General features: G+C 45.2%; 1 protein-coding gene across 9 annotated transcripts in view; it reads left to right on the forward strand.

Annotated features, from left to right (window-relative positions):
• EVL (Enah/Vasp-like) overlaps window positions 1-22,932 on the forward strand; it is a 159,421-nt gene extending 136,489 nt beyond the window's left edge. For 3 of the 9 annotated variants that reach the window (XM_049828921.1, XM_049828919.1, XM_049828920.1), the window contains exons 4-14: window positions 1,854-1,917; window positions 6,073-6,134; window positions 10,259-10,488; window positions 11,140-11,261; window positions 14,693-14,753; window positions 16,800-16,866; window positions 18,222-18,288; window positions 18,393-18,455; window positions 20,764-20,830; window positions 21,208-21,265; window positions 22,325-22,932. In XM_049828921.1, the coding sequence (XP_049684878.1) occupies window positions 1,854-1,917; window positions 6,073-6,134; window positions 10,259-10,488; window positions 11,140-11,261; window positions 14,693-14,753; window positions 16,800-16,866; window positions 18,222-18,288; window positions 18,393-18,455; window positions 20,764-20,830; window positions 21,208-21,265; window positions 22,325-22,362 (899 nt within the window). In that variant the 3' untranslated portion in view covers window positions 22,363-22,932. The other 6 variants (XM_049828922.1, XM_049828915.1, XM_049828923.1 and 3 more) reach the window with 6 other exon arrangements.
• The last annotated feature ends 2,636 nt before the right edge of the window (window positions 22,933-25,568 follow it).

Below are 25,568 nucleotides of genomic sequence, written 5' to 3' on the forward strand. Positions count from 1 at the left end.
ACCAGAGCCAGGGTCCAAACAGCTGGCACTGGTAACTGAGGGGAGTCTGGTCCAATTCCAGAGGTTGGGGATGGGACCTTACCTGTCTTCCTACTGTGTTCAGAAGAAGTTTAAATTCACTCTGTAACTGCTGCTCAGGGGTAGCTCTGGCCTTCTTTCATTCAGTGGTGAAGATGCACAGTACAAGCAAGCATTCACACAGGAGCACGGCATCCTTGTTACACCTTACACTCCTTACATGTGAGCCTCCTGCTCTGTGCTTCCCAAATACCTGCAAAGTTTTTTCCTGAGGCTTGCTTCCAAAACCCCACCCCCACCCCACCCCACCCCCACCCCACCCCACCCCCCACCCCCCCCCCCCCCGCATTGTCTCACGTGATCCTTACAAAATGTGGCATTTCTGTCTAAATAGTTTGCCAAAGGCCTGTGACAAACAATATTATCAGTCATGAGACATTAAAGAAGTGAACTGTGTTCTTACCCAGTCCTAAGATATTTTTAAATGTCAGAGCTTTTGACTCAGTGGTTGTCACTGGCTCCATTTTTGGGATACCCAAAACTGGAATACATGGGCCTGATTTTCAGAAAGTGCTCTGTTCCCCTTCTGCAAATGTTAGTCCTTAAGAACATTTCAAAAATAGGCACAATTTCATCAGGATCAGTCAACACACCAGAATTTCTGACTGTGATGCATTTCTGCCATCTCTTCTGTTTTCATGCAGTCATACTTTCTAAATTCATTTTCAGATGACATTCTGCCTGGCAGAAACATATAAAGAAAACTGAGAGAAATATCCTTAATGATTTGTGAGTGACTTACTTGGGTTTGTAAGTGTTTAATTCTGATTTTCTCTTGTTGGATAACTTTTAAAAGGATGAAATTTTGCATTTGAAAATGAAAAAAATAAGGTAGGCATAATAATTTCCTGCATATAACGGATCTATTTCTCAGTGCTGATTATCAGGAAAATTGCTGTTGCATTTAATAGAACTCTTATCTGTTTAGTCCCAGTTGAAACCCACCTTGTCAAATCAATGGAACAATTCTCCTTCCACCAAATGCAAGACCACTGTAGCTTATGTTACCAACAATGATTTTTTATTTTCAGAATAATTATTTCTTTCTGAAAATGGCATGTAGTGTCAGTGTGCTTGATTAAATGTCCAAAACCAGAGATTAAATGATCAGAGTCAAGAGAGGAGGTAACGTGTAGTTTGGTTTTGTTGGTGAATGCCAGTGAAAGCTCAGCTTGATGTGAATCCTGCAGAAGCAGAAGACCAGTACCATTGTAAAAAGAAAAGCCACCTTTGTATAAGGCTTGTTTGATTTTGCATCTCCTTGCACCTTCCATCAGGTAGCTTCTTGATGCCAGCTCAGCATCAGAGCAGCACTAGCTAGCAAGTATGCTCACAAACTCAGCACTGTGGTTGAATTACTGTGCAAGCACAGAATAATCCAGGGAGGCTAGATCTGAACTCTGTAGAAGCTAGAAATGCATCCCAGTGCAATGGACTGTCCTTCCACAGGACATCGTTTGCAACACTATGGGTCTTCACCGTTGCCAAGGGATTAGTATGTAGTCTACAGCTACCACGATGCCAAGTTTCTGGACAAATTGCTCACACATTTAGCCATTGGGTTCTCCCAGTGGGACTAAAAATTTACAGGAGGCAATGATTTGTCTAATAGAAAAAAATGAATAAAAAAAGAAATAAAGCAAAGAGAGGACAATAATGCTTGAGGTTTTTTCTCTCGTGGTAAAATGGAGAAGCAATTCATCTGAGTGGCACTTTTTTTTTTTAAAGTTAGCCATATTTGCTTTCCTAATAGCATTCTCTCATTTTTTCTGTAGGTCCAGCTGCCCAGCGCCAGGTCCAGAATGGGCCATCTCCAGATGAGATGGAGGCACAGAGAAGGTGAGTTAATGAGTTATGGTAGAGTTCTAGTTTGTAACTTGGATGAACATACAGTCCTTGCTCACCAATAAGCACTGTTCTTTTTACTTGCACCTGTTTTAAACTGATTCTGAGTTTTCTGTAATTATTGCTAATGATTCTGTAATGACTTTTAAAGGGTGAACTGAAGCTCTAGGTAAACTCGTTGCTCAGAGGCAAGTGATGTTCAGAGTTAAAGACAAAATGTGTTTAAAAGCGTTTTGTGGAGCGTGTGTTTCTCAAGCACATTAAGAAAGCCTAACCTTATCCCGTTCTGGATCACCTGCTGGCAGCTGACAGTCATATTGCCCAGGGAGCATCTGACGGACCATGTACACTCTCAGTAACAGCTCAGGCTCATTTTGTGTGTGGCTACTTCCTATATCGTATGCTGTTCCTTTTACGGGTGTTTTGCTCTGAACTGGGATAATAAATGAAAGTGTGAAGTCATACCCTTCACCTTTACAGGTATGTCAGACTTAGTGCCCTATTACACACGGCCTTTTCTCTAGCTGCTAGGAGTGCTCTCCCTGACGCCAAATGGCAGGTGGGCAGGAGTGTCTGTCTTCATATGCCTGTCTTCATATAAGGAGGCCCATCTCCTTTCCGCTTTGCTGATTCAGCCCAGATTCCTGTAGCAGCAGTATCTTCAGCTTCCTTTGCCAAGACAAACCTATCCCATTCTGGACGAAGTCTTCTAGCGTGACCAGTAGTCCGTGCTGTCAGAAGTGTGATCTGTCTGCCCGGCATCAGTGGCGTCCACGCCAGCAGCGCTGCTTAGCCAGGCTTGTGTTTCCCTGTTGAAGTATAGGCTTGTGCACACAAAAAAAAAGCATCTTTGTTGCCCATATTCCTGCTCAACTGCAAACATGTTTCTGCTACTGTATGAGAAACACCAGAGAATATTCTGCTGTAACATGTAAGCTAGTGAGCCTCACTTCATCAGGAGTGTGCTGGAGTACAGAAATCAGCAGAACCTGTCACTGCTCCAAGTTTGGTGCCTGGCATTGCTTAAATGAGGTGTCTGCCTTTGCTTCCGTAATGAGGGAAGGCTCAGCAAGTACAGCTAGTCCTCCAGAGGACTTGGCCCAATTTTTGGTTCAGATAATAAATAGCTTTGCAAGGATTTTACTGGAACCACGCTGTGGGGGCAGTTCATCCCCAAAGATGTCAGATGTCGGTCTGATATGACAGGCACTCAGTGGGCTCTGCCTTCGTTTGTAGGTGCAACCTGTAAGCAGGCAAGGTCCCCCCTTGCAGGGTCCAGGAACTGCCCTGGCCCTATGGGTTGTGTAGTTTAATATCACACAGTCCTGGAGCAGCAGAGATGAAGTGATGCAATATATCATTTGCAATGATGTTCCACGGCTACTGCTCTGACTGGTTCCTACACAAAACCATGTATAGGTTATTTAAGGCACGCCCCTTACACAGGCTGTGGTAGGTACTTACGATTCTCTCTTTCCCCCTCTAAAAACTGTAAGGGAAGTACAGGGAAACTAGTCTCCTGTGCCTTTACAAATATCTCTGAACGGCCTGAGATTTAGTGGGGATTTACACATGACTATTAAATGGGTCAGCGGGTAATGATATTTCACTCGAGATATGTAAGATTTACTTTGGGATAGCAGAGCTATCATAAAGGTCAGAGGAGAGCTCCCGCTCATCCAGAGAAGGGGGGATGCCTCCTGTCCCCACCGCCTGGCTGAAAGGCCTGATCCAGCTCTTCATTCAACCAGCGGATATCACTGATTCTTCAGACCATATGTAACTCAGACCTCAAATTTAGGTGTCTACTCTGTACATTTAAAGTGTGAGCAGGTTAACTACATTAGAAAAAAAATAATTATTATTTTCAACAAAAGAAATTTCCATTTTGAGACAGTAAAAGCCTTTTGGGTAGGTATTATTTGACTGCTACAGGGCACATGGTTCTGGGAAAGCTTCTTTTGCTCCACTGGACTGGAATAAGCTATGCCAGTAGATGCACTTAGATATTACTGCATCTGCACTAGAGGATTTTCAGCTTTAATTATGCTGATGCATTCTTTAAGCATATAGCAGACCTAATTTAGGCCTACCTTTTTTTGAACATCTTATAAGGAGGCAAGGAAATGAAGTTATGGTAACTGCTCTGCAAATTTGTCTGTTTAAAAGGTTTTTTAGAGACCTTTACACGAATGTTCAAAGAATATATTTTTAAGTCAGAGTGTAATTTGTCCCCTCTTGTACTTTACTCCTTGCATATTCCTTAAGCAGCCTTGTGCTAAATCTCAGGCATTATTTAGTTCCGCTGGAATAAATTTGACTTCCTAAGCGTGTAAGAACTTCTCCTTTTAGCATGTGTGGAACAGTGTATTTGGCACGTATAAACTGCTTCTGCCTAAGGGCAGACAGGGCTGACATAAATGACTTCCATGACTTCAAATGCCAGTGACTGACCCTTGTTTTGGGGAGCACCCTGCACCTGTATCTGCTCTGCAGCAGCTCTTAATGACTTGGGGACGCCTTAACCATATTTCTTCCTGGTCTGTCAGGCTGGATTTTTCCAAATCTGTCCTCTAGATAAACCTAGAATTTCCCCCAGGTTAAATGAGGAAAATGTTGTCAAGTTGTTCTTCATCATCAAATTTTGCTAATAAATGCCAAGCTAGGGTAGGGGACGGTATGCTTAGGAAATTCTTAGTGTATGTGCTTACAGTTGAAGATTTAGCAGTGCAATTGATGCTGTTGCAGATGGGTTCAGTCCATAACTATCAAGCAAGAGCCAGGTTTTGTATTGAAGTAAAGATTTCTATTTATTTGGTTTAAAGAGTCATAGCTTAAATGAAACCAGTTGAATCAGCCAACCAAGACTGTTCCTCAAAACTGTTTTCTCTTTGCACATGTAATAATTTTCTCAGATGCCTATAATAGTTTTCCAGAAATTGCCTGTGTTTGATGGATTGACTGTCCTGAACACACAACCAGTTTAGGATTGATCCTTCCACAGCAAAATTGTGGATTTTCCTTTTCCATCTATTGAATTCGAATTGAAATATGGGAAATTTGTTTTGCAAATTAAGACATTCTTTTTTTCCCCCCTACATAATGGAACTTTATTCTTCTGGACTTTTTTTTTTTTCATAAAAAAAGCTGGTATGCAAATAAGATAGAATTATTTAAAATTGCAGTCTCAGGAAAGTACGAATACAAATGTAACGGGGAGGTCTCTCTCAAATATTACGTAAGGAGTCAAAATAGAAGTGTTGCTTAGACTTAAGCCTGCCTTACTGTACAGCCCACGAAGTCAAGCTGTTGCAGAAACAAGGAATGCCAGGGTGGGTTTGGGGCAGGTGGCGGAGCGCTGGCTCTGTCTGCAGAGGAGTTACAGCGTGCGAGAGCAGACCTCTGCTGATGGACCCTGGGAACTGCACAGCTCTGCAAAGCACAGCCCGGGAAGGGGCTCGGCAGGGCATTTCCCCATGGGACACCAGGCCTGGGGAGCAGGGGAGCTAGCAGCTCCTGGGGGGAAAGGTGCCCAAAAAAGCTGTGCGAGGCGGCGCAATGCTGTGACCCGCACGCGTGGAGGAAACGCGGCGGTCGTGGTCCCCGTGGCCGCTGTGCTGGGGCACGAGGCGGCAGGCTGCCCGCCAGGCTGTCCAGTGCCAGCAAAGGGCTCGGGCTTGTACAGTCGGCACCTAAACGCAGATCAAGCTTCGTTATGTTTTCATTCCAACTGCGAGTCCTTTGGGCTCCTGATCCATAAAAGACCAGGACCGTGTCATTTTACGCAAGACGCTCATGCACTTCAGGTTAACGACAGGCGTGGCTGCTCTGCTCTCCTGGGCCTTGGGCGCCGACTATGCGTCGTGCAGAGCCCGCTGAGGAGCTACGTTAAATAAATCAACCACCCCCTGCAGTGTCCAGCAGGTGCAGGGCAATGTCCCGGTTACACTGCCCCGACGCGTGCAATGGCACCGCAGTGGCCAGGGCAAGTGAAATCAATCACCTCCATCTCACGGGAACGGCATTTTTGTGAGGGACTGGCTCACACCGCCGGAGACATACAGCTTGAGTGCTTCTCAGTGGATAAAGCTTTTACTCAAAATAATATAAAATACATAATGACCAAGGGTTTTTTCATTGCTGTTTTAGACAAGTGATGGAGCAACAGCAACAGCGCCAGGAATCTCTGGAAAGAAGAACCTCTACCACAGGCACGTATCAAACCAAGCAGATATAGTCTCGCCCTGCTTGTCTCCTCTAGCTGTAGTTGGGGTTTGCGTGGTGCTATACAAAGTGGTTGTAGTTATGATGAGGTTTTAAAGCATTTTCAGCTAGGGACTTAGACGCATTCGGGCATGGTTGTATTGTTTCACAGAGGCTCAGGTCTGGGGTGTGCAGGTGGACGTAGGCAGGTTTTGCCCTTGGCAAAACTTGTACAGCTGGGGGGGGGGCTGTAGGCGTACCAAGGGGGCCTGGCCATGCTTCTTCCACACCCATGAGGAGAGCAGCCGCCACAAGAGTGACGCCACGTTTCCAGGGGATGTCAGCGTGAAGGGGTTGATGTGCTGGATGTGCCACATCAGGCGCTCCCCATCATTCCACAGCACAAAGCGAGCTACAGTGCGGAGGAAAACACAGCTCTAGATTCTCATCGGTGGGGATTTCGTGGTCATGAAGTGAGGAGTCTTCTGTAAGCTTAATGGAAAAAATATATATATTTAATGAGCTTAGGAAAATCTTCTATAGCATATTAAGTTGCACTAAGCTGAGAAGAGATGACAGGAATAGCTTATAACTACAAAGTATGGCTTTGCCTCTCTGAAAGAAGGCAGAGCAAGCAAGCCAAGATGGCCATCTTGTGTCTGGGCTTTTGTTTTGGGGAAGTTTTTTCAGTTAATCTGGCCACATAAGTGAAATGTTTTTCCTCAGCTGTTAACAACTTTTTAGTTTTTGACTGGAAACCAGCTCAGACATACACACATACCTTAGTCAGAAATTGTGGGATGCTGTTTCGGCAGAGGTTACTGTGTGCTATTCTGCATAGGGAACATAGCCAAAATCCTGCCTTGCCATCCACAAGGAGCAGTACATGGCTCCCGGGGGCTTCTGGCTGTCCCCTCCCTGGCTACGAGGTGGCCACTGCAGTGTTCAGCGTGTCCTTTGCAGCTGCCCCTGGTGCAAGGGTGATGCTCGTGATCCTGACTCAGATTCACAGGGGGCTTGGAGGAGCCTCACTGGCACCGGAGCACACAGCCCTGCCTGCACGGCCAGGGTCCTGCTCCGCACAGCCCTGGGGGGAGCGTGCAGCCCATCTCGTGCTGCCAGGGTCTTGCTCTGCACAGCCCTCCGGTTCTGCTGAGGGCTGGAAAGCCCCAAGCCGGTGCCTGCACCATCTCCTCTTTGCTTTGTTTGAGCTTCTGTTGCATTTACTTCGCGGTTCCTTTTTCTCCGTTCCGCTTTGCCTCGGTTTCATTCCTTGCCGCGTACCCATCTTATTCTTTTCATTTGTCTTTTCTGTTCTTTTAGTTTCCACCCTTCAGATAAGCGTGTGCTCTCACCCCTCTCAGCCCCAGTCTCCTCCTCCCACCTGCAGTAACTGCAGTGCTCCTGCCACTGGTGCTGTTCCCCCGCCACCACCTCACGCCAGCGCTGTCTCTTCGGCACCCGCTGTCCCCAAGCTGGCTAGTCAATCCTCTTTCAGATCCCTGCGGAGAGCCAGAGAGTCCCCGCAGCTCCTGCACAGGCACTCGGCCTCTGAGCTGCCAACGGCCCCGGGTTCCTCCCCTCCAGCCTGCCCAAACCGCAGGACCGCAACGCCAGGCATCAGGCGAACCTCACTGTCTCCACCACCTCCCCATCCTCCCCACTTTCCCTTCGCCTCTCGCCAGCCTCTCAGGCGCTCTTCTCTTTCGTGCTCTCCTCGGTCTTCCGCTTCCTCCGCCACAAATTCACCACCTCTGCAGAGGGGTGACATCCTGCAGCTGCGTGGTCCCACCATCCTGCCTGTGATTCCTGTCCCGCCTGACAGGGTCAAGGGACCCACAGGTAAAGCAGGCCAGGAGACCTCAGCAAACACACCTCTGAATGGCCATACTGAAGGACAAATTGCTTTAGGCCCCTGCGGGACCCAGGTGAAAAGCGTGGACGGGTCCTTCCTTCCACACCTAGGAGCTGCACCCTTCACCCCGCTGCCCACCGTCACCAGCCCCCCCAGCTCCTTTGGCCAGGCTCTCTCCCCCTCCTCCCATCCACCATCTCGTCCTCCACAGCAGTGGCATCAGCCCATGTCATACTGTCTTCCATTGCCTCCCCCTTACGCTGCTGTGTCTGAGGTGACTATGCCCAGGAGGACCCCTCCTTACATGACTTCATCAGCCATTGCCCACTTGAGTAAGTACTGATTTTGAATGAGTTGCGACCTGTGTAAAGCCTTAGCTTTCAGCTCTTTAAAAAGCCCCGTTGGCACTGCCTGTGACCACCAGAAAAAGGGCTGAGAGACCCAAGGCTACTCCTGCTGTACGTGGTTTCTGAAACCAAGGTGGAAAAGTATCAAAATCACTTGGGACCAGTCCAGGGACCTTCTGAGCTAAAAGCAAGGTGAAAAGCAAGAATTACAGGACCAGGGCCCTGTAGCTGCATTGTTGCAATGCATATTCTTACTGTATTAGCCCAGAAGGAGACTTTTATCATTCAGCAGAGCCAAATTGCATTTGGCAGCAAGCTTCGTACAAAACCTATTTTCAGCTGGTCCAAACGTAGCAGATGGGCTCTTCTGAAGCTGGAGGCCAGGTCTGCGGTAGACTTGTTGTCTGTGTAGCAATACTGGTAGAGGCTGTGATTTTTATTCTTTTTCTTAAGTGGTATTTCTGTTACCAGCAAAAGATATAACGTGGATTTTGTTATAGTTACCCAGAATCCCCTGTGCTTGTGTAATTTATTTCATTCTAGAAACTGTCTTCCTGGCCTAAACTGCATGTATAGTTGAGGGCTTGTCACTATAACTATTCCAGCAAACTTTTTTCACTGCAGACAGATCAAGAGCTTGGGTCTGCCACTTTGCATATGGTCTTGATTTCTAGGGCTCATCTAAAGCCTGCGGAGTTAGAACAGTTACGAGTAATGCCTATTTGCAATTCAGATCATACGTTTTGTGACTTGGATCCATTCCTGTTTATAACCACATATAATGCTTAAATGACGTGCCTAGATTTCCTTTCACTTTCTGCTAAAAATATTACTGCATCCACTGGAGGCTCAGTCCTTCAGCTGATTTAAGTCCTTGAAATCCACTTAGTTCAATAAAGTTATTTTAAACTCACATCAGTCCATTATTTTGACTCGGTTCAATTTTTGCCTCAGGCTGGCCTCTAATTAGGTGGGTGTAGTTTTGCAATTACAATTAACTGTACCCACAATGAATTACTAGCTATTATGTTCGTGAACCAAAGAGGGCTTGAAACGTTTAAAGTATTTCTAATAGCAGTTATGGTTCATTTCAAGAATGGAGTTGGGAGTGTGAAATAATGGCAGCAGTAACCACAGAAATAAGGCAGTATTGTAAGAAAACCTAGATAAGCAGAAAACCAGGCTGCTAATGTTAAATACAGTTTCCAAATATTCCTCAGTCAAAACTCGCCTGTCTTTCAAAATAACACTTACTTAACAACTGAACCTGTAATTATGTATCAGGAGCAGCCTGTTCCGAGAGAGCGTAATGTGGGGAAATAGCCTCAGGAGGTGTATTTGTTCAGCTGACCCGTTACAGACAGGCAAAAACACTGTAACGGAGTTACCCACCATCAACCCCTCCAACAGGCTGCTGCTTTGAGGAGCTTTGGTGAACCTTGGGGTGCTTGGAGCTGGACTCTCCCCCTGCTATTTTGCAAGACCAACTGAGGCCACACACTTTCTTTTCAGCAGAAAGGAGGATGTGTCGCTGTAGCCCACGATTGTGGTGAAAGTCCACAGAGTCGGCTGATGCAGTTTATTATCTCCATGTAGAAAGCTATGAGAGAAGCAGAAGAAGGTGCCACTTATGAATTGGGAAGCAATGTCTGTGTTTTGTCTTCAGCATGGACTAAAACACTAGCCCAGCCAGGGAGAAGCGGAGGGAGAAGGCTAGTTTATCAGTGACGGGGGCCCGCAGGAGGACACAGCTGTAGCTGGTTGACCATTGGTGCAACCACCGTTTCCCGTTCTTCTGCGTGCTTCGTGCTTCCTTGAATTGCTCGCTCGTCATGCACTCAGGTCGTGGCCTTGGGAGCGGGAACGTGACCTTGTGCACGGGCTGGAGGGGATTGTGCTTCACGTCTAATTCGTATTCTCTGCATTTCAGGCCCAGCACTTCCACCTGGTCATCCCAGTGGTGCTGCTGTGATCCCTGCTTCATCTGGGGGTCCCCCACCTCCGCCACCCCCGCCAGTCCCTCCGCCGCCCATGGGAGCTGCACCCCCCCCACCGCCCCCACTGCCGGCAGGCGCCGGCCAAGGGGCTGGCACTGAAGATGGGTCAGTGTCAGGGCTCGCAGCGGCTCTGGCTGGTGCCAAACTAAGGAGAGTTCAACGGGTAAGGAGGTGGCACTGGGACTCCCCAGTGGGCTCTTCTCTGCTGCGGGAAAGCCTGGCATGGCTTGGTGTAATGGTCTGGAAATCCAGCGTGAAACATGGTGAAACACGCTTCAGCTGACCATTAGGTGGACTTTTAAATGTGAGTTTGTAGTGCAAATACAGCTGAGCAGGAAAGGTTCGGTAGAATTTCTGCTCTTCAGAAAATGTTAATTAGCAAATGGCTGCAAATTCTCATGTTGCTAGGATTTCATTACTTCTGCAAAGTCCACGATTGTACTATCTGTTAGTGTTTTCCGTCATTGTAAGTGGTTAAAACAGCACCATGCTTACAAATACCAGTGTAGACTGTTGAAGGCTCACGTCAATAGGTGTCCGCTTAGGTAAGGGTTGCATAACCATGCATAAACATAATCATGAACAAACAGTACTGTGGGTTTTTTCATCATTTGCCCATATATTTGCCTCACCCAGACTGGTCCTGGTTTTAGTAAAGACCGTGTGGGTCTTCTTCCCAAGACAGAACACATCCTGTCTCTGGTTTTGGGCTGTGATTGTGATCGCTGTTCCTAATAATTAGGAAAACTAATCATTACAGGTGTGGTTGTAAATGAAACTTTTCATTAATTCCAATGGTGATTTCTGTCTTAAGCCAGAAGATGGTTCAGGAGGGTCCAGCCCCAGTGGGGTCTCTAAGAGCGATGCCAATCGAACAAGTAGTGGAGGAGGCGGAGGAGGACTAATGGAAGAAATGAATAAGTTACTGGCAAAAAGGTTTGTACTTAGACTTCAAGTAAGCACTAGCATGAGCTCTGCAGCAAATTGTGGAACAAGGTGCTGTCATTTTTGGTTAGCAATGGGTCACTTTGGTGCTTCTTTGCAATTTGACAGGTCCTGCATAGATGTTACTTGCCAACATTGCCTGGCCTTTAATATGAAAGGGTAGGTGTTGCAGCAATGATACCTGGCAGAGTTTAGCTGCTGTAGCAAATCCTGCAGTGTGGCAGCCTTCAAAGATGGTGATAAATATATCCTCTGGGCTTTTGCCATTTTACCAGATCTATTTCAAAGTTACCATTTTCGGAAAGAGTAAACTATGAAAGGAACTTAGAGAAATCATTCTTTATGCAGCACTTTCAGGATGTTGGGCCCAAAAATATAAACAGAAGTGCAATAAAAGGACAACATCTTGGCAGGTAAATTATTATCGGTGTTTCAGGCAGGCTAGCCAAGTTATTCTCCACTAAAGTGAGTTGTGATGTATCAAGCTACCAGCTGTTAAAAGGCACTCAATTATTCCAATTATTTTTGCTTTCTCTTTTCCCACTGAGTTCTGTCAGACTGTAACTCCCAAGTTCCTAGTGTTAAATGTTTTGGGTTTAGCTCTAAAGATTTTTTAACTTATCAATAGTGAAAGAAACAAATGAGTAAAATAATGAAGAGTAGGTACAATTGTATAGTGCTCAGAGATGGAGGTTGTAAGTAATGTTGTCTAGGATAAAAACAGTTCCCAGTTTAGAGAGTCTGATTCCAACTTTTCTCCATGTCCTGGTCATTTCAGAAGGAAATCTGAACATGGACTGTGGATGCAATCCTTTGGAAAGTGTTAAATAAATACACAACATTTTAACAAGTTATCAGCAGTGTAAAATACCAAATAGATAATTTTCTCTCTTTTCAGAATTAAAATAGTTTAATATCTCTAAATAGTTATTTCCTGGTTCACCTTCTGATCTATTTTGTGCTGCTGTATCAAGACTGACCTTACTGAACTGGAAGATGTCTGTAATCAGAGTAAGGTTCGGTGACTTGATGCTGGGGTAACTAGCTCTGTTCAAGCAAGCAAGCTAAATGGACATCTTGTATGGTTGGATATAGAAATCCGAGAAATCTCTGTGATTCCAGTCTAAAATATACTCCAGTATGGCTTTTGGCGGTAGGATCTGGTGTCTTCAGGTACTCTGGGTCGAATACCCTCGCTGTCTTAACAAAAGCACCTGTACTGCCACGAGCACCGTACTGCCTCTGCTCTGAAAAATAACTGAGCTGCAAATCCTTTCCCAGGGAGTTGACAGCAACAGAATTGTCTCCTAAATTTTGCTTCACAAAGCTGTGGAAGTCATTGGAAATACACCAGTGTCAGTCTAGAGTGCAGTCTGGGCACATGCTGTTAAACTGAGACTGAGAGGACTTCTTTTGGCTGCAAAACCCTTTTTATGTGCGATGCCATAGAGCAAGGAAAGAACCTGGCACTGTGTTTCAGGTTGCTTTTACCCAGCTGGCAGCCAGGAGGTAAAAAAGATGGTTTATAAACTGAGCATGTTCAATACAGAAATCACTGAGTGATGAGCATGGGATCTCAGGGGCCCTTTTCTGAGCAGAAAACCACATGTGTCTAATGCTGGGTAAGTTACAGAGGAAGATGCTTCTGAGAGCTCAGGTGGTATAAAATATGGCTCTCTAGATTTAGTGGCCCCTATTGAAGTGCAAGCAGAATAATGAACTATCTCACAAACTGCTATCATTTCTAGCCCAGTTAAGTTTGTTGCAGGACATAAATCTAACAATGGTCTCTCACCCTGGCAAATATTTCCCTCGCTCAGATTTATAATCTTTATAACCTTTTTTCCTCAGAATAATCAAGTAAATATTCGAGAAAGACTATAAAAATTATTATTGATCTAATAAAATTATTAATGCAGTTGAATATCTGGAAATCATTCCCACGGAGCACTGTGCCCTACAAATGCATGTGTTTTACTCCTCTGGTTTTTTGTCAAATTTACATTAAATCCTCCAATTTGTGTATCCAGTGAGGCTTTTCTTTTGCCAGGGATAAGAAAAGAAAAATCCTTTGACAAACTTGTAGCAGTGTTTTGAAACTCAGAAGCCTTTCTAAGTGCCACCTGCATATTTTTTTTTCTGTGAGATTAATTTTGTCCACTTCAGAAGCAAGACTAAATGAAAAACCTGTTATATTGGTTTTTATAAAAAACATCTGCTAGGAGTAGTGTTCACAGGTGGATAAGGATCATCACAACCAAAGTCCATGTAGAGACTAGAGCTGCAGTTCCCCTAATTGTCTAAAATGGGAAATTGGATGTCTAGAGAATCAGTACCTGGCACACTTGAGTACTGGTTAGACCCTAGATAGGGCTTGAAAATGAAGAATTTGGTTTTCTTTTCTTCAGCCAGTGTGGCTAACACCCAAGAAGTTTTACCATGTGTTCTTCAAAGATAAACAACCAACATTTTTGTTACTCTCATGGCCAATTGCTCCGGTGGATGGATTGTAGCTCTCTGCCACTTGCTTCTCAGAGAGTGTTGCCCCTCCTTGGAAAGCAGGACAGAGTGAGGGTCTCAGGTCCTCACTCAACTTCTGTAGGCACCACCAACACTGCCAGTCCTAGGACTACAGGACTCAGGACCAATGCTTCCTTTGAATTGCATTTGAGACAGCAATAATCTCCTGTCACCCACCAAAAGCACTTGAAAACCCAGGCTGGTGCAGTCGTTTCCTGACTTACGGTCTCCAGCCAGAGCTTTTCCACCCTGGAGGGAGCAGGGCATCTTGGATGAGCAGAAATGGTGCCCAGTCTTTCCCGGTGAGGATGGACCTGGGTTGAAGGGCTTTTCTGGTTGTCTTCCCATCACATGGGAGCACTGCCACAGCCCTTTCTCTGGGTGGGAACAGGGACAGGGGGGATGGGATATAGGACAGGTAGCAAAATAATATTGGAGCTGGCTGAGCACAGTGTCATCACTGCAATACCCACCTGAGCCACCTGGGGGGTTGGGTTGGTCCTTAGAAACCCCTGTGGGAGTTTGGGTTGTTCCTCCTGTGTAGGACACAGGAGCCAGCGCTTCCTGAGCCACAGAGAGAAGCCATCCCTTTCTCACCCAGTTTCATACCCAGCTGCCCTTCCTTCCTCCGCTTTGACAGATTTCCTTAAGCTCTGCACCCTGCATTCCTCTGTTAAACACAACCTCATAATATTGCCCCTCTCTGCGAGTCGTATCACCAAGGTCTGGATTCCTCACCTGCACCCCAGTCCTACGCAACCAAATACATCCAGCCTTTATCGTATTCCCTAGAATGAACTAAGTAAATAATAACTCCCACCAGAGCTCGAATCAGCCTTCCCACGTGGAGGATGTGTTTCTAGAGGTTGACTGTGTGTCCTCTCTCATGTTCCTTTGCAAAGGAGGAAAGCAGCGTCGCAGTCAGACAAGCCAGCTGACAAAAAGGAAGAGGAAAGCCAAAACGTAAGTGAAAGACTCCTCACTGTTGTGCTCTTGCAAATATGTTGATGTGCTGCCTTGTAAGCCAAAGTCCTGTGTTCATTCACTGCGTGTGGCAGGCAATGACAAGCAGTGCTGATCCAGGAACAGGTTTGCGCATTCAATCAAAAGCCAAATGTAACTGCTTCCACCTGTCCTGGGAGCAGCACCCTCTAAACAAGAATTTCTACCTTATTGATAGGTGAGGTATCGTCCAAACCAGATTAATAGGCGCTTTCTTGTAGTCTGATCTGAGTGTGGTAGGGTACGGTAGATTCTTGCACCTTAAGAAGATGTATTGAACCTTCTGGCAAGTTAATTTGAGATCAATTTCACGTTTCTTATTTTAAATTTCAAGCTTCAGCTAAGCTGAAGTGGATCATCAACCATGTGGTGTGACTTTGGATTGCCAATCTCCATGCAAAGCAAGAATCAGTTTACTTCAGACCCCAGAGTGCACATAAAACACGTCTCTGGGGGGGGTGGAGGGGAAACAGCGTATTAACCATTAGACCATTCAAAAGTTAAGACGTGTTCATGATACTTACACTAAAATGAGATAGAATTTGGACAACTTTGGGGAATTTTGATTCATTTCTCTTTTAACTGTTCTGTCTGTATGTTATCCACAAAGCAATTAAACAAGAATTTTGATTTGACTCAGTCTTCACGCTGAACTTGATGCAGCAATTCTGAGTTCAACATGCAGATTAAAACACTTTTTTACCCCCTGAACTGATGAAGAATGGGAGATCTTTCCAGTTCCAAAAGAGGCCAGGATTTATGCTGTGTCCCTTCTCATGTGGTGCTTTTCTGGGCTGCTGCTCATACAGCATTCCTGTTGCTAGCCAGTACCCTCATGAAGGCTCTCTGCCATGGCTGCAAGGTCATAAAGCATCATGTGTGCCTCATATCACCTCTACAGAGGTATTCCCTCCAAAGACAAAGTAACAGCTGCTCAGTAGAAGATTCGTTCAGAAAATGTAGGTCTCACCCCAGTCTGAAAGCTTTGTAGCAAGAACAGGAATAAACCCTTTGGACTGTTTAAGGAGAAAAGCAGCTAATTTTTGCATGTTCCTCAAGGGGTGCTTCAAGCATGGAATTTGCCTACTGAACCCGCTATGCAACCGTTGCTCTTAATCTTGCCCCAAAGCTGGTTTTGAACCATTCAGAGATGAAAGGCACCATTTAGCTTCTAACTATTCAGCCTCTGCTGTCTTTCTGCCCCTTCTCTCTCCTTGAAGCTCTGCACTAGTCTATATCCCAAATCAAACTTTTTGATAGCACCAAACTGTTTGGAAAGGTGGTTTAGAGAACATCTGTTTAATGAGTATCTTGAGTACACTCTGTGGTGGGGGTATCTTCCGTCAAACTGCATGCAATTCCATTTTACAATGCACAGTTAACGTTTTGCCTGAGTGTGTTTTGAGGGCTGCTAAATAAAATATTGACATGTCAAATATATGGGTGAATATTTATGATCTGTCACACATAAATCCCAGAAAAAAGAGTCCAAATCTGTGATGTAGTATTTAGTCTTCTACTTAGGAGGAGTACTGATTGACTTAGTTACATTCTGTTAGCACCTGGACTACTCTCACTGACACCAGTGGCTGTCCTGGGCTAAAAGGCTGGGATCTGACCTACTGTTCCTTCAGATGGCTCAGTTTCCATATCACAGAGAGTTCCTAAATTTGGGAAGTGGATGGTTTGTATTTAGACAACAGCAACCAGCACTTTAGAGTGGTAATTCAGCCTGGTTTGGCATACAGGGATGAGGGTGATTCAGTGGGATCATGAAAAGGTGTCCATATTAGCAAAAAATAGAAAGGATGTATTTTGCTATGCTAAAGGGAGAGAAAGGTTAAAGTTTAAATAGACTTGAGCCCATACATTGGCAGCAGTACCTGTTGGACATGCTTGGAGGAAACTTGCTTTTGTACCACCTGTGCTGCAGCTGGTCTCCAGAGTAGGAGAGGACTCTGTGCTTCATCTCCAGAATTCAGTAATGTCCTGTTTTTCTCTTTGTAGGATGATGCTAGCACCTCTCCTTCACCCAGTACACGAGGTCCCGCCCAGCAGCAGCAAAATTCGTCAGGTATTAAATTGAACTACTAGTGTTGTAGTTGTCTTCTTAAGCTAGTCTTCTTCGCCACCTGTAGGCTCTAGGATCATCATTCTACTGCTGAGTGCAGCAGCAGTAACTAACAAAAAAAATCCCAAATACCTATTGTTTTAAAAACTGTACTCGGCATGAAATCGTGGTTTTATATGCTTCACAGCCAAGAGAATGACAATACAACCAGTTTAATTAATGGAGTCCAGTCATATAGCTGAGGATTTGTGTCTTCAACATTGTGCACCTAAATCTTCTAAAAGAAAAAAGATACATTATTTTACTTTTGGTGGTATAGCTGTCCTGGTTTATACAGTTGGGGTTTGGGTCTCAGACTGTTATCCTTTCTTAACATAGTAACTTGCTGCAGTAAGCCTGATCCTGAGAGTTACTATGTGAAATTAAGGAGCCCCGAAAATATGTTTTTCCTATGGTGAGCTCAAATAACTGTAACTGAGTAGATAAGCTGCAAGCCAGTCAGATTCATCTTTGAGTCAGCCTTGGCTTTCATACATGCGAAAAGAAATCTCTCCCAAGGGAATGAGTATTTAACCACTCCAGCTTCCCTTTGGAACAAAGCCATGATTTACGTGCTTTGCAAGGGAAGGGGAAGAAGCCAGGGGAAAGGTGCGCATAAATGAGGAATGAGATCTAGAGATTTCCTGGGAGTGCTCCTAGTTCTTTTAAAGAGCTTTTTAGGACCTCACAGAGGAGCAAACCCTTGTGTATAAAGTTGTGTGCTATTCAAGTCTCTGAAACAGTCCACTTTATTTTAGACTATTTGCATAGGAGGAAATTGGGACAATAGTAAGCGTTCTCGGTAACAAGGGTTATGTGGTGCAGCTTTTGGGAATGTCCTGTGAGTTAGAAATGTAGACAACATTAAATAAATTCTCTGTGGAGATTTGCATAGTGGGGGTCTCACTGCCTTTTTTTAGATACACCCACGTTTCCTGCCAACTATGCAGACAAAAAACCTAAGACTTTTTAACTTAAAATATAAATAAGTATTGTACTGAATAAACTAAGCCTTGCAGCAATTAGCCTGTATTTCTTAATAGAAGTGATTTATGCTTTTGCTCCTATTGTTCCAGTTCCATGTCTTTTTAGTATTATTTAACTCTCCAGTCCCTAATTAAAGGGATCACTAAGCAGATTTCTGCCAATGCTATAATGTAGGCAACTGCACTCATTCAGCAATCCTGCTTTCCTGGATCTTTTCTAAGTCACTCATCCTCACTGAATGAAAGCAGCTGCATAAGACAAACAACTTAAGGATTTTTTTTATCATTAGAGAAAAAAATAATAAACTGTAAATTTTCCTTTTTGTTTTCCAGACTCTGGGAAGAAGCCATGGGAAAGGAGCAATTCTGTTGAAAAGCCTGTATCTTCATTACTTTCTAGGTGAGCTGCACGGGGTGTCCCTGTGGCTGGCTAGCAGTGGGGATGGTCATGCTGTCCCTGTGGCACGTGCACAACTCATGTCTTGTTTCATTCCATTGCTGTAGAAATCCATCAGTGGTGAAGAGCTGTGAAGCTAAGAGCCCCACACAATCCCACGTGTCTTCTAGGTACTGGCTAACGGCCCGGCTTCTTAACCATCTTGGCTTGTCCTTTGGCTAATCCCATCATTCAGCACTAATGTTCGTCTTCGGTCACATCTTTTACTCATTCTCTTACAATCTGCTTTGTCTGTCGCTGCACAAAGTGTGAAGGTAGAGTGTGTCGTGTCAAAGGCCTGTTCCATGGAAACAGCCCCCTGCCCAGGTTGGCACAGGCATCACAGACATCACACCATTAAGCAAGTGCTTAAAGCATCCGTGCTTGTGAATCAGAGACATGGGCTTGGCAGTGCGCTGTGCCACGTGGAAGGCAGGGTTTGGAGCATCAGGATGACCCTGCCAATAAGGAGAAGTTTTCATTGTCCAGCCTCTGCAGAAATTCAAAAGCAAAGGCAGAAATTATCTGAAGAGCCTGCAATTGGGAGAAGGGAACTTACTCCTCCATCTGTGCAACTCCAGTGAGTGCATGAGAAAGGAGAGCAAAGCTTGGTGCAAAAAGTTAGTAACATTGAGCTGTAAAAAGGCCCAGCCACAGAGAGGGCATTCAGAAATATGGGGTACAAAAGCTGGCAGGTGTCAAAAGCCAGGAAGCCTAAAGTAGGATTCCAGAATTCCTGTTGGTCAGAACAGCCAAGCTGCAGTATCACCACCCATGTTCTTACCCACAGAGACTGAGATAAAGTTTGATGTTGGACAGCTAAAGAGAGACTTCCTTCCAGTGCTGCTCCAGGACCACGCAGTGTTACTGCAGTACTGGACACTGAGATGGATGGATAAGCTGAATAAGGAGGTAGAACACAGGCTTACATATGTTTAGCATTTACTGCAAAGAGTTGTCCCTTATTGTACGCTGTTACGTATACGACAGTGCTGATAGTCTGCAGAGAGAAAGTTGCCAATGGCAACGATCTGCATGTACTTGCTGTGGTGTTAAAGATGCAGAACGTGCCCTGCCCAAACATTCAGAGGGATGCACCAGTGTTACTAAAGCAAGATATAGTCCCTCCAGCTCTCCTAAAATCAATGGGACACATTGGTTCTAGGAAATACATGAGAGTTTCCAGTAGATAGAGAAAGACCATTCCTTCTCCTTGCAAATGGGAAGGAAATGTGAGCTATTTAAAGCAGCCATCAAGTTTTCACCAGCTGTCTTCTATAATGCCATTCCATCCTAGGAGAAGGAGGAGTTCAGTGGGAAAAAAATCCTTTCCTAGTTTAACACCTTAGTGCTCAGTCTTTGCTTGCTCGAATGACTTCTGCGGGGGAAGCAGGGCAGGTTTCAAAAGCTCTCAGTCGTGATCTGTTTCCGTTAGTTGGCATTTGGATCTGTCTTAACTCCCAATTTAGCTGTGAGATGGTAGGAGACATGTTAAGATTTTCCTGAGAAAGGGTTGCAAGACCAAGTGTACCCTCAGGAGCAGCAGAATCTCTGCCAGCCCCCAGTTTGGGCCCAAAGATGATGGCAAAGTTATTTGAAGCCTTTTCTATGAATTATATAGCATGGTTAATTTTTGAAATGTTTTAGAGCTACTGATTAAAAGAGAAAGCCAAGCAGCTTCTGCTTCCTTAATTTATTTTATCAGCCGTCATCAGAGTTCAGCCCACTGACGAATACCGTCCTGGAAGAATGATAACACTCACGTGTACTACCCATTAAGGCCAGATTGATTTTGTTTATGGGCCAAGAAAAAGTGCCTGTGCTACACAGTGCTATCAACAAGCTCCACCTGACTCAGTCAGGCCTTCCAAGGAAAGGTTTACTGGGTTATTATTTTCCCTATAGTATTTTTCTAACCTGTATTCTACTCTTACTTTAGCACCTGGTTAAAGTCTAGGTGGCCAAGACAGAGTTGCTGTACAGAAAACAGACTGTGAGAGAAAACCAGATATCTAGCTTGCAAATTGCAAATGCTGTAATAAAATACATTGTTAAACAGGCTTTATCCCCTGAAGACATCTCAGCATTTTCTAGTCTGAAATCACCAAGACTCCCGACACTAAAAAAAAAAAAAAAAAAAAAAAAAAAAAAAAAAAGAGTAAATTAAGTTTCAGCGCAGTCTTTGTGCTCCCTCCAATATGTCTGCAATAAAAGAAAGCAGCATCTTTGAGGGTCAGGCTGTGCAAACGGGAGCAGTGCTGCTGCTCTCCTGCTGCTGAACACTCCTGAGCAGCACAGGAGGGAGACTCCAGCCCAGCACAGGAGCAGGGGTGCTCCTGCTCTAGGGGGGGATTTCATCCACACCATCAGGTGGGTGTAGCTTAGCGTGTGTTGCAAGGAACTGACTGGCTTCTTTATGCTCTTCTTCCATTTCTCAAGGATGAAGCCAGTGAGCAGCAGCAATGATGTGGCTATGGATGCCTTAGATTTTGATCGAATGAAACAGGTGAGTGAAAAGGTCTTTCACACTTAAGAGATTTGGTGAGCTACCCATTTTCCCCCATGCATGCGCTGTACAAGCAAAACAGCTGTTCAGTCTTCTGATTTCCTCTATAACTAGGTGCTTAGAGAAGGGCTAGCTGGTGAGCAGCAAGAGAGCAAAATCTCACTGCTATTTGATCAAGATGTCTGTACAGAAATGTGCAAATAAATGTGCCAGCACCTTCTGCATCCTTGGCCTGGGAGTGCAGACGTAGCTGTTAGTAGTGCTAGGCTCTGATTGTCAGCGGAGGCGGGGGACAGGCACAACCGTGTTAAACTTGCATTTTCTTCCACCGGTTAGAAGGAAATTCTGAGCAGCTGACTTGTGTTTTGTCTCATCAGGAAATATTGGAGGAAGTTGTAAGAGAGTTACACAAAGTGAAAGAGGAGATAATTGATGGTAAGAAAGAGAAAAATTATTATTTTTCTCATCTTTATGACTAATTTCCCGTAGATAAGACGATAGGAACTGCAGAGAGTTCCCTGGTGTTTTCAGACTTCTCTGAGCAGCTCTGATGTATATACACATTTGAAGAACAAGCGTCTACCTTATCTGAGCTCTGATCATGACATTGTGTTTACATCCATTATTTTTATGCTGTTGACGAGCATTTTCACCCCCAACCTGTGAGAAATTCACTGCCCAGTGATTCTCACAGGTGGGAGGGTGAGAAAGGGCCTGCCCGTAGCCTGTGGCTTATCAATTTATCACAATCAGGGAGCGTGAAATCGCTTGTAACTAGCTGGCCACACAGGTCCAGGATGAGGAGGGGACAAAGGTACCAAACTGAAAATCCTTCCCGAGCATCTTCTGTAGGCTTCCTATGCTTGAAGAGCTATTTCAGACCTTCACTCGATTACAGCTTTCCACATAGCCACATATTTTTATAATTCATTGAAAAGTACAACAGCGGTACTAAATGTATCAGTACTTTTTTTATAAATTGCTCAGCAATATATGACTAAATGTATTTTTCAGGGCCATTATTGAAACACACAGCAAATACCTATTTGAAGCCCGCATTAGGGCATAGAAGATGCATGTCCACACCCTGCACTCCCCATCTTAGATTCACACAGAAGGGGAAAAAGAGGAGACTGTAAAACAGCTAAAAATCCATTCCCTATCCCCTTGCCCCAGACCCGTGTGCTCACAAAACCTCGGGGCAGTTTGCAGTTGAGCAGACCCTCGTCCATATGCTACCGTCCCAGCAGCTTGGCCCTCAGAGCCTCCCTAGTTCATTCCAGTGCAAAATAAGACATTCACATAAACCACGGATGCAACTTCTTAAACCAGTACTGCAGTTTGCAAGCAAACAGCTGACTGCTTACCCTTACTCATCCTTTTACCCTCCACTCATCCTTTTACCAGCGTGTACTTTCTGCAACCTCTATACTTAGCATTTTCCGTCACACTGGGTATAACATTATGCATTAACTTTTTGGTTTGGTTTTCTAGCCATACGGCAGGAGTTGAGTAGAATCAGTACAACATAATGATTGCAAAGCATTTGGACGGTACTAAGAATGCTAGGAAGATCGGATCATTTCTAAGTGTACCAAGGTCATGCAAGATGGTGAGAGAGGACACCGGCACAGTCTTTGTTCTTATACCCTTTTTATTAGCAGACTCAGCACACTTTGAAGCTTGCTGCTGCCTTGGATTCGCTTCATTTTAAAAGTCTTAATCTAAAGAATATTAAATTTTAAATTTCTGGATTTTTTAGATTTCATCTGACACTGCACATTGGATTTGTCAGCCTTTTTTGTATTTTGTATTTGCTTATTTAAATGTATTACCTTTCTTTTTAGTAGTAGATAAGAACACACGTGAACCATTTGCTTTTGATAGATGACTTCAAAGTAATTTTACTAGTAGTCTGCAATGTAAATGAAGATCCGTTGCCAACAGAAATGTATTGTGGCATCACCAGAAGAAACGGAGACATGTTAGTTGTCAGCCAACAAGTTCTTTGTCTCAGAGTTATCACAATATAAAAAAATGGTACGTCAGTGCATCACAGTATCTGTGTTCATATTGGTAATAAACTGTTTATTGTCCACATGGCCCTGCCTTTCTTTGTTTCATTCATCCCTTGAGCTCCCGCGCTTTTACGTCACTTGGGTCGATGACGAGAGGAACGTGACCGAGACTCCCCGTGGGGTGCCAGCTCTGCCTGGCCAGCGCCGCAGAGCACAGGGGGAGAGCCGGAGCGTGTTCCTGCTGGTGCAGCGGCCACAGCCCTGCCTTCTCTTACTGGGAGACGGGGCTCTCCCCTGCCCGGCCCTCCTCGCATCGCTGGCTGAGCACCAGCTCCTGCAGTCAGGCTGCGGCGGCCTCAGCAACTTTTTGCCAAAGTCAGTGAAGGACAATGGATTATGGCTCTTCTCAGGCTACCACGAACTGTCCCACTGCATCTCCTGCCATCACTGAAAAAAACCCAGGTCCCGTCACCTGCACTCGTAAGGGCTTCCTGTAAATAAAAGGGAGGTATTTATGCAGAACAAGGCTACCGAAGGTATTGGGAGGATGCAGGCTGAAATCATTGGCACAGCACTGCTGAACTAAAGGCTTAAGGGGAGTCATTTGTTAGTATCTCACATGTTTCATTTATTAATGTTGTGCAGGTCCTCAGCTTTATTTCACGGAAAGTGAAGTCAAAGGTAGGAGTGCGGGACACCGAACACTTAACAGCGCACACCCACCCATATCTTTCAGGCCATAAATTTTTTTTTCTTTAGAGCCATTCTTTCCACCAGCGCAATCTTGGAAATTTCTGCTTGACTTAGTTTGGCGCAAGCTTTGCATGGCAGTAGTCTTGATACCATCTTGTTGATAACTTTGTGCAAAAGGATTGGAGGTTGGAGTTCAGCTATTGAAATCTGTCAAATATTTTCCAAGCCCCCTGCTTTGCTTCGGGCCTTCCTGAAGATTTTGTTTTAAAAGCCAGGCTCCAGGAATGGTTTTGGGAGCAGAGCCTGGTGCAGCAGCCCCGGAGAGTCTGTGGCTGTCCCCTTGCCCGTGTCCCCCAGACCGCACGGAGCACGGCAGCAGGCAGGAGGGACTGCCGGCCAGCAACAGGAGACCCAGGAGAGGAGGCAGGGTGGGGTGTGCTTTGCAGTTAGTTGTAAAATGGGACGTGCTTTGGCTTGGGGAGAGTGGCGTTGTCCTTCAGCACTCTTCAAAGCAACCCAGTCTGCCTTTTAGAAGTCTTTTTTCCAATGTAGTTATACTGTAGATTACATATGGGAGGAATGGAAAAAAATTGAATTTAACGCAACAGTGAGCTCCAGGCTGAGCCTGATGTCTGTTAGTTGTTTAATGCCAGTGGAAAGGCAAGAGACAGGTTAAACAGTGGGGTAAGACTTCCACACGTGAACTAAAGCGGCAGACATTGATGTGCAACACAATATGACCACCCCAGGATGAGGAGAAGGAGCCTTCCCAGTAGGAAGAACTCAGACAAGCATCAGTAACAGCAAAGATTATAATGCTCTCTTGCATAAATTTCATACAGTAACTCACGCGTTTCTTAATTATAAACCCATTCAATGGCATACCTGATGATGGCAAGTACTTTTCAAAACTGCTGCCTCTCAGATGATCATAACCATTCTGTGAAACTCTCCCATAATCTTAGTTAAGCTTCAGGAAGTTGGGGCCTGGCATGGTTCACATTTTCCCTTGGAATGTGGCATTACGCCTAAGGTCAGTAATAACCACGTTGTAATTCGGGCCGAGTGTACGGCCTGGATACGGTGTGCTGCTCTGTTAACATCAGCCACCTGCTGTAAATGAGTTTTTCTTAACTTTCTTCTTCTACCTTTGCAGGCCTTGTATAATATCAACGTAATAAGCTGAAATTTGCACCGGGCCATTTGATAGCTGTGGGAGCAAGGTGCACGGGGGTGGAAGGGGAAGGCTGGCTGATAGGGGCAGGGGAGCAATCCTGGCATCGGTAGCGCTTCGCTGGTTCCCAGCTTACAGCTCCAGTGACAGGGACGCGCCTGGTGGTTTATTTCCAGTAGTGGCACTGCTGGAGGATTTCCCCCTCCCAGACGCTAATTCGGTTTGTTTGTTGCCTTGGTAGAGAAGGGTGTCCCTTCATGCTGGGCTTGTTGAGCTGCTGCAACAGGGCAGGTCACAGGCATCTTACATAGCAGAAATCAAAGGGGTCATTAACCCTCACTCTGACCTATCATACAGCTACTTGTTCCTCCTATCTCCTCTTGTCACATGGTAAAGGAGATCTCGATCAATTTTTAAGCGAAGGGAGTAAAACTATATATAGCCCTAATGTACTTTTAACCCAGACCCATATGCCCCATGGTTACGAAAAAAAACCCTTCTGCCAACATTACTGGTAGTGGCAAGGACAAGCGCCCATGGAAAGGACAGGATCACAGCCTTCTCCAGCAGCACCCACACGCGCTGAAACTCAGCGTGCACCGCACACCTGCAGGCACCGGGCTTCCAGCCCCTCCAAATGCCCGCTGAGATGAAGAGTGCAGAGCAGGAGGGCTGCGGGGCAGGGCTGGCCGGGCAAAGCAAGCTGAGACCGTGATGGAAATACTGATGGGAGGCAGGATAAGAAGCGGTTGCCAATTTTGGTTACCCTCTGTTTACACCACAGCCTCTGCGTCAGGCTAGGCTAGTAATCTATAGACCACATAGGTAACTGCATCATGGAACAGCTGAGTAA

Source organism: Accipiter gentilis, chromosome 25, assembly GCF_929443795.1.
Source record: "Accipiter gentilis chromosome 25, bAccGen1.1, whole genome shotgun sequence".
NCBI classification, from domain to species: domain Eukaryota; kingdom Metazoa; phylum Chordata; class Aves; order Accipitriformes; family Accipitridae; genus Astur; species Astur gentilis.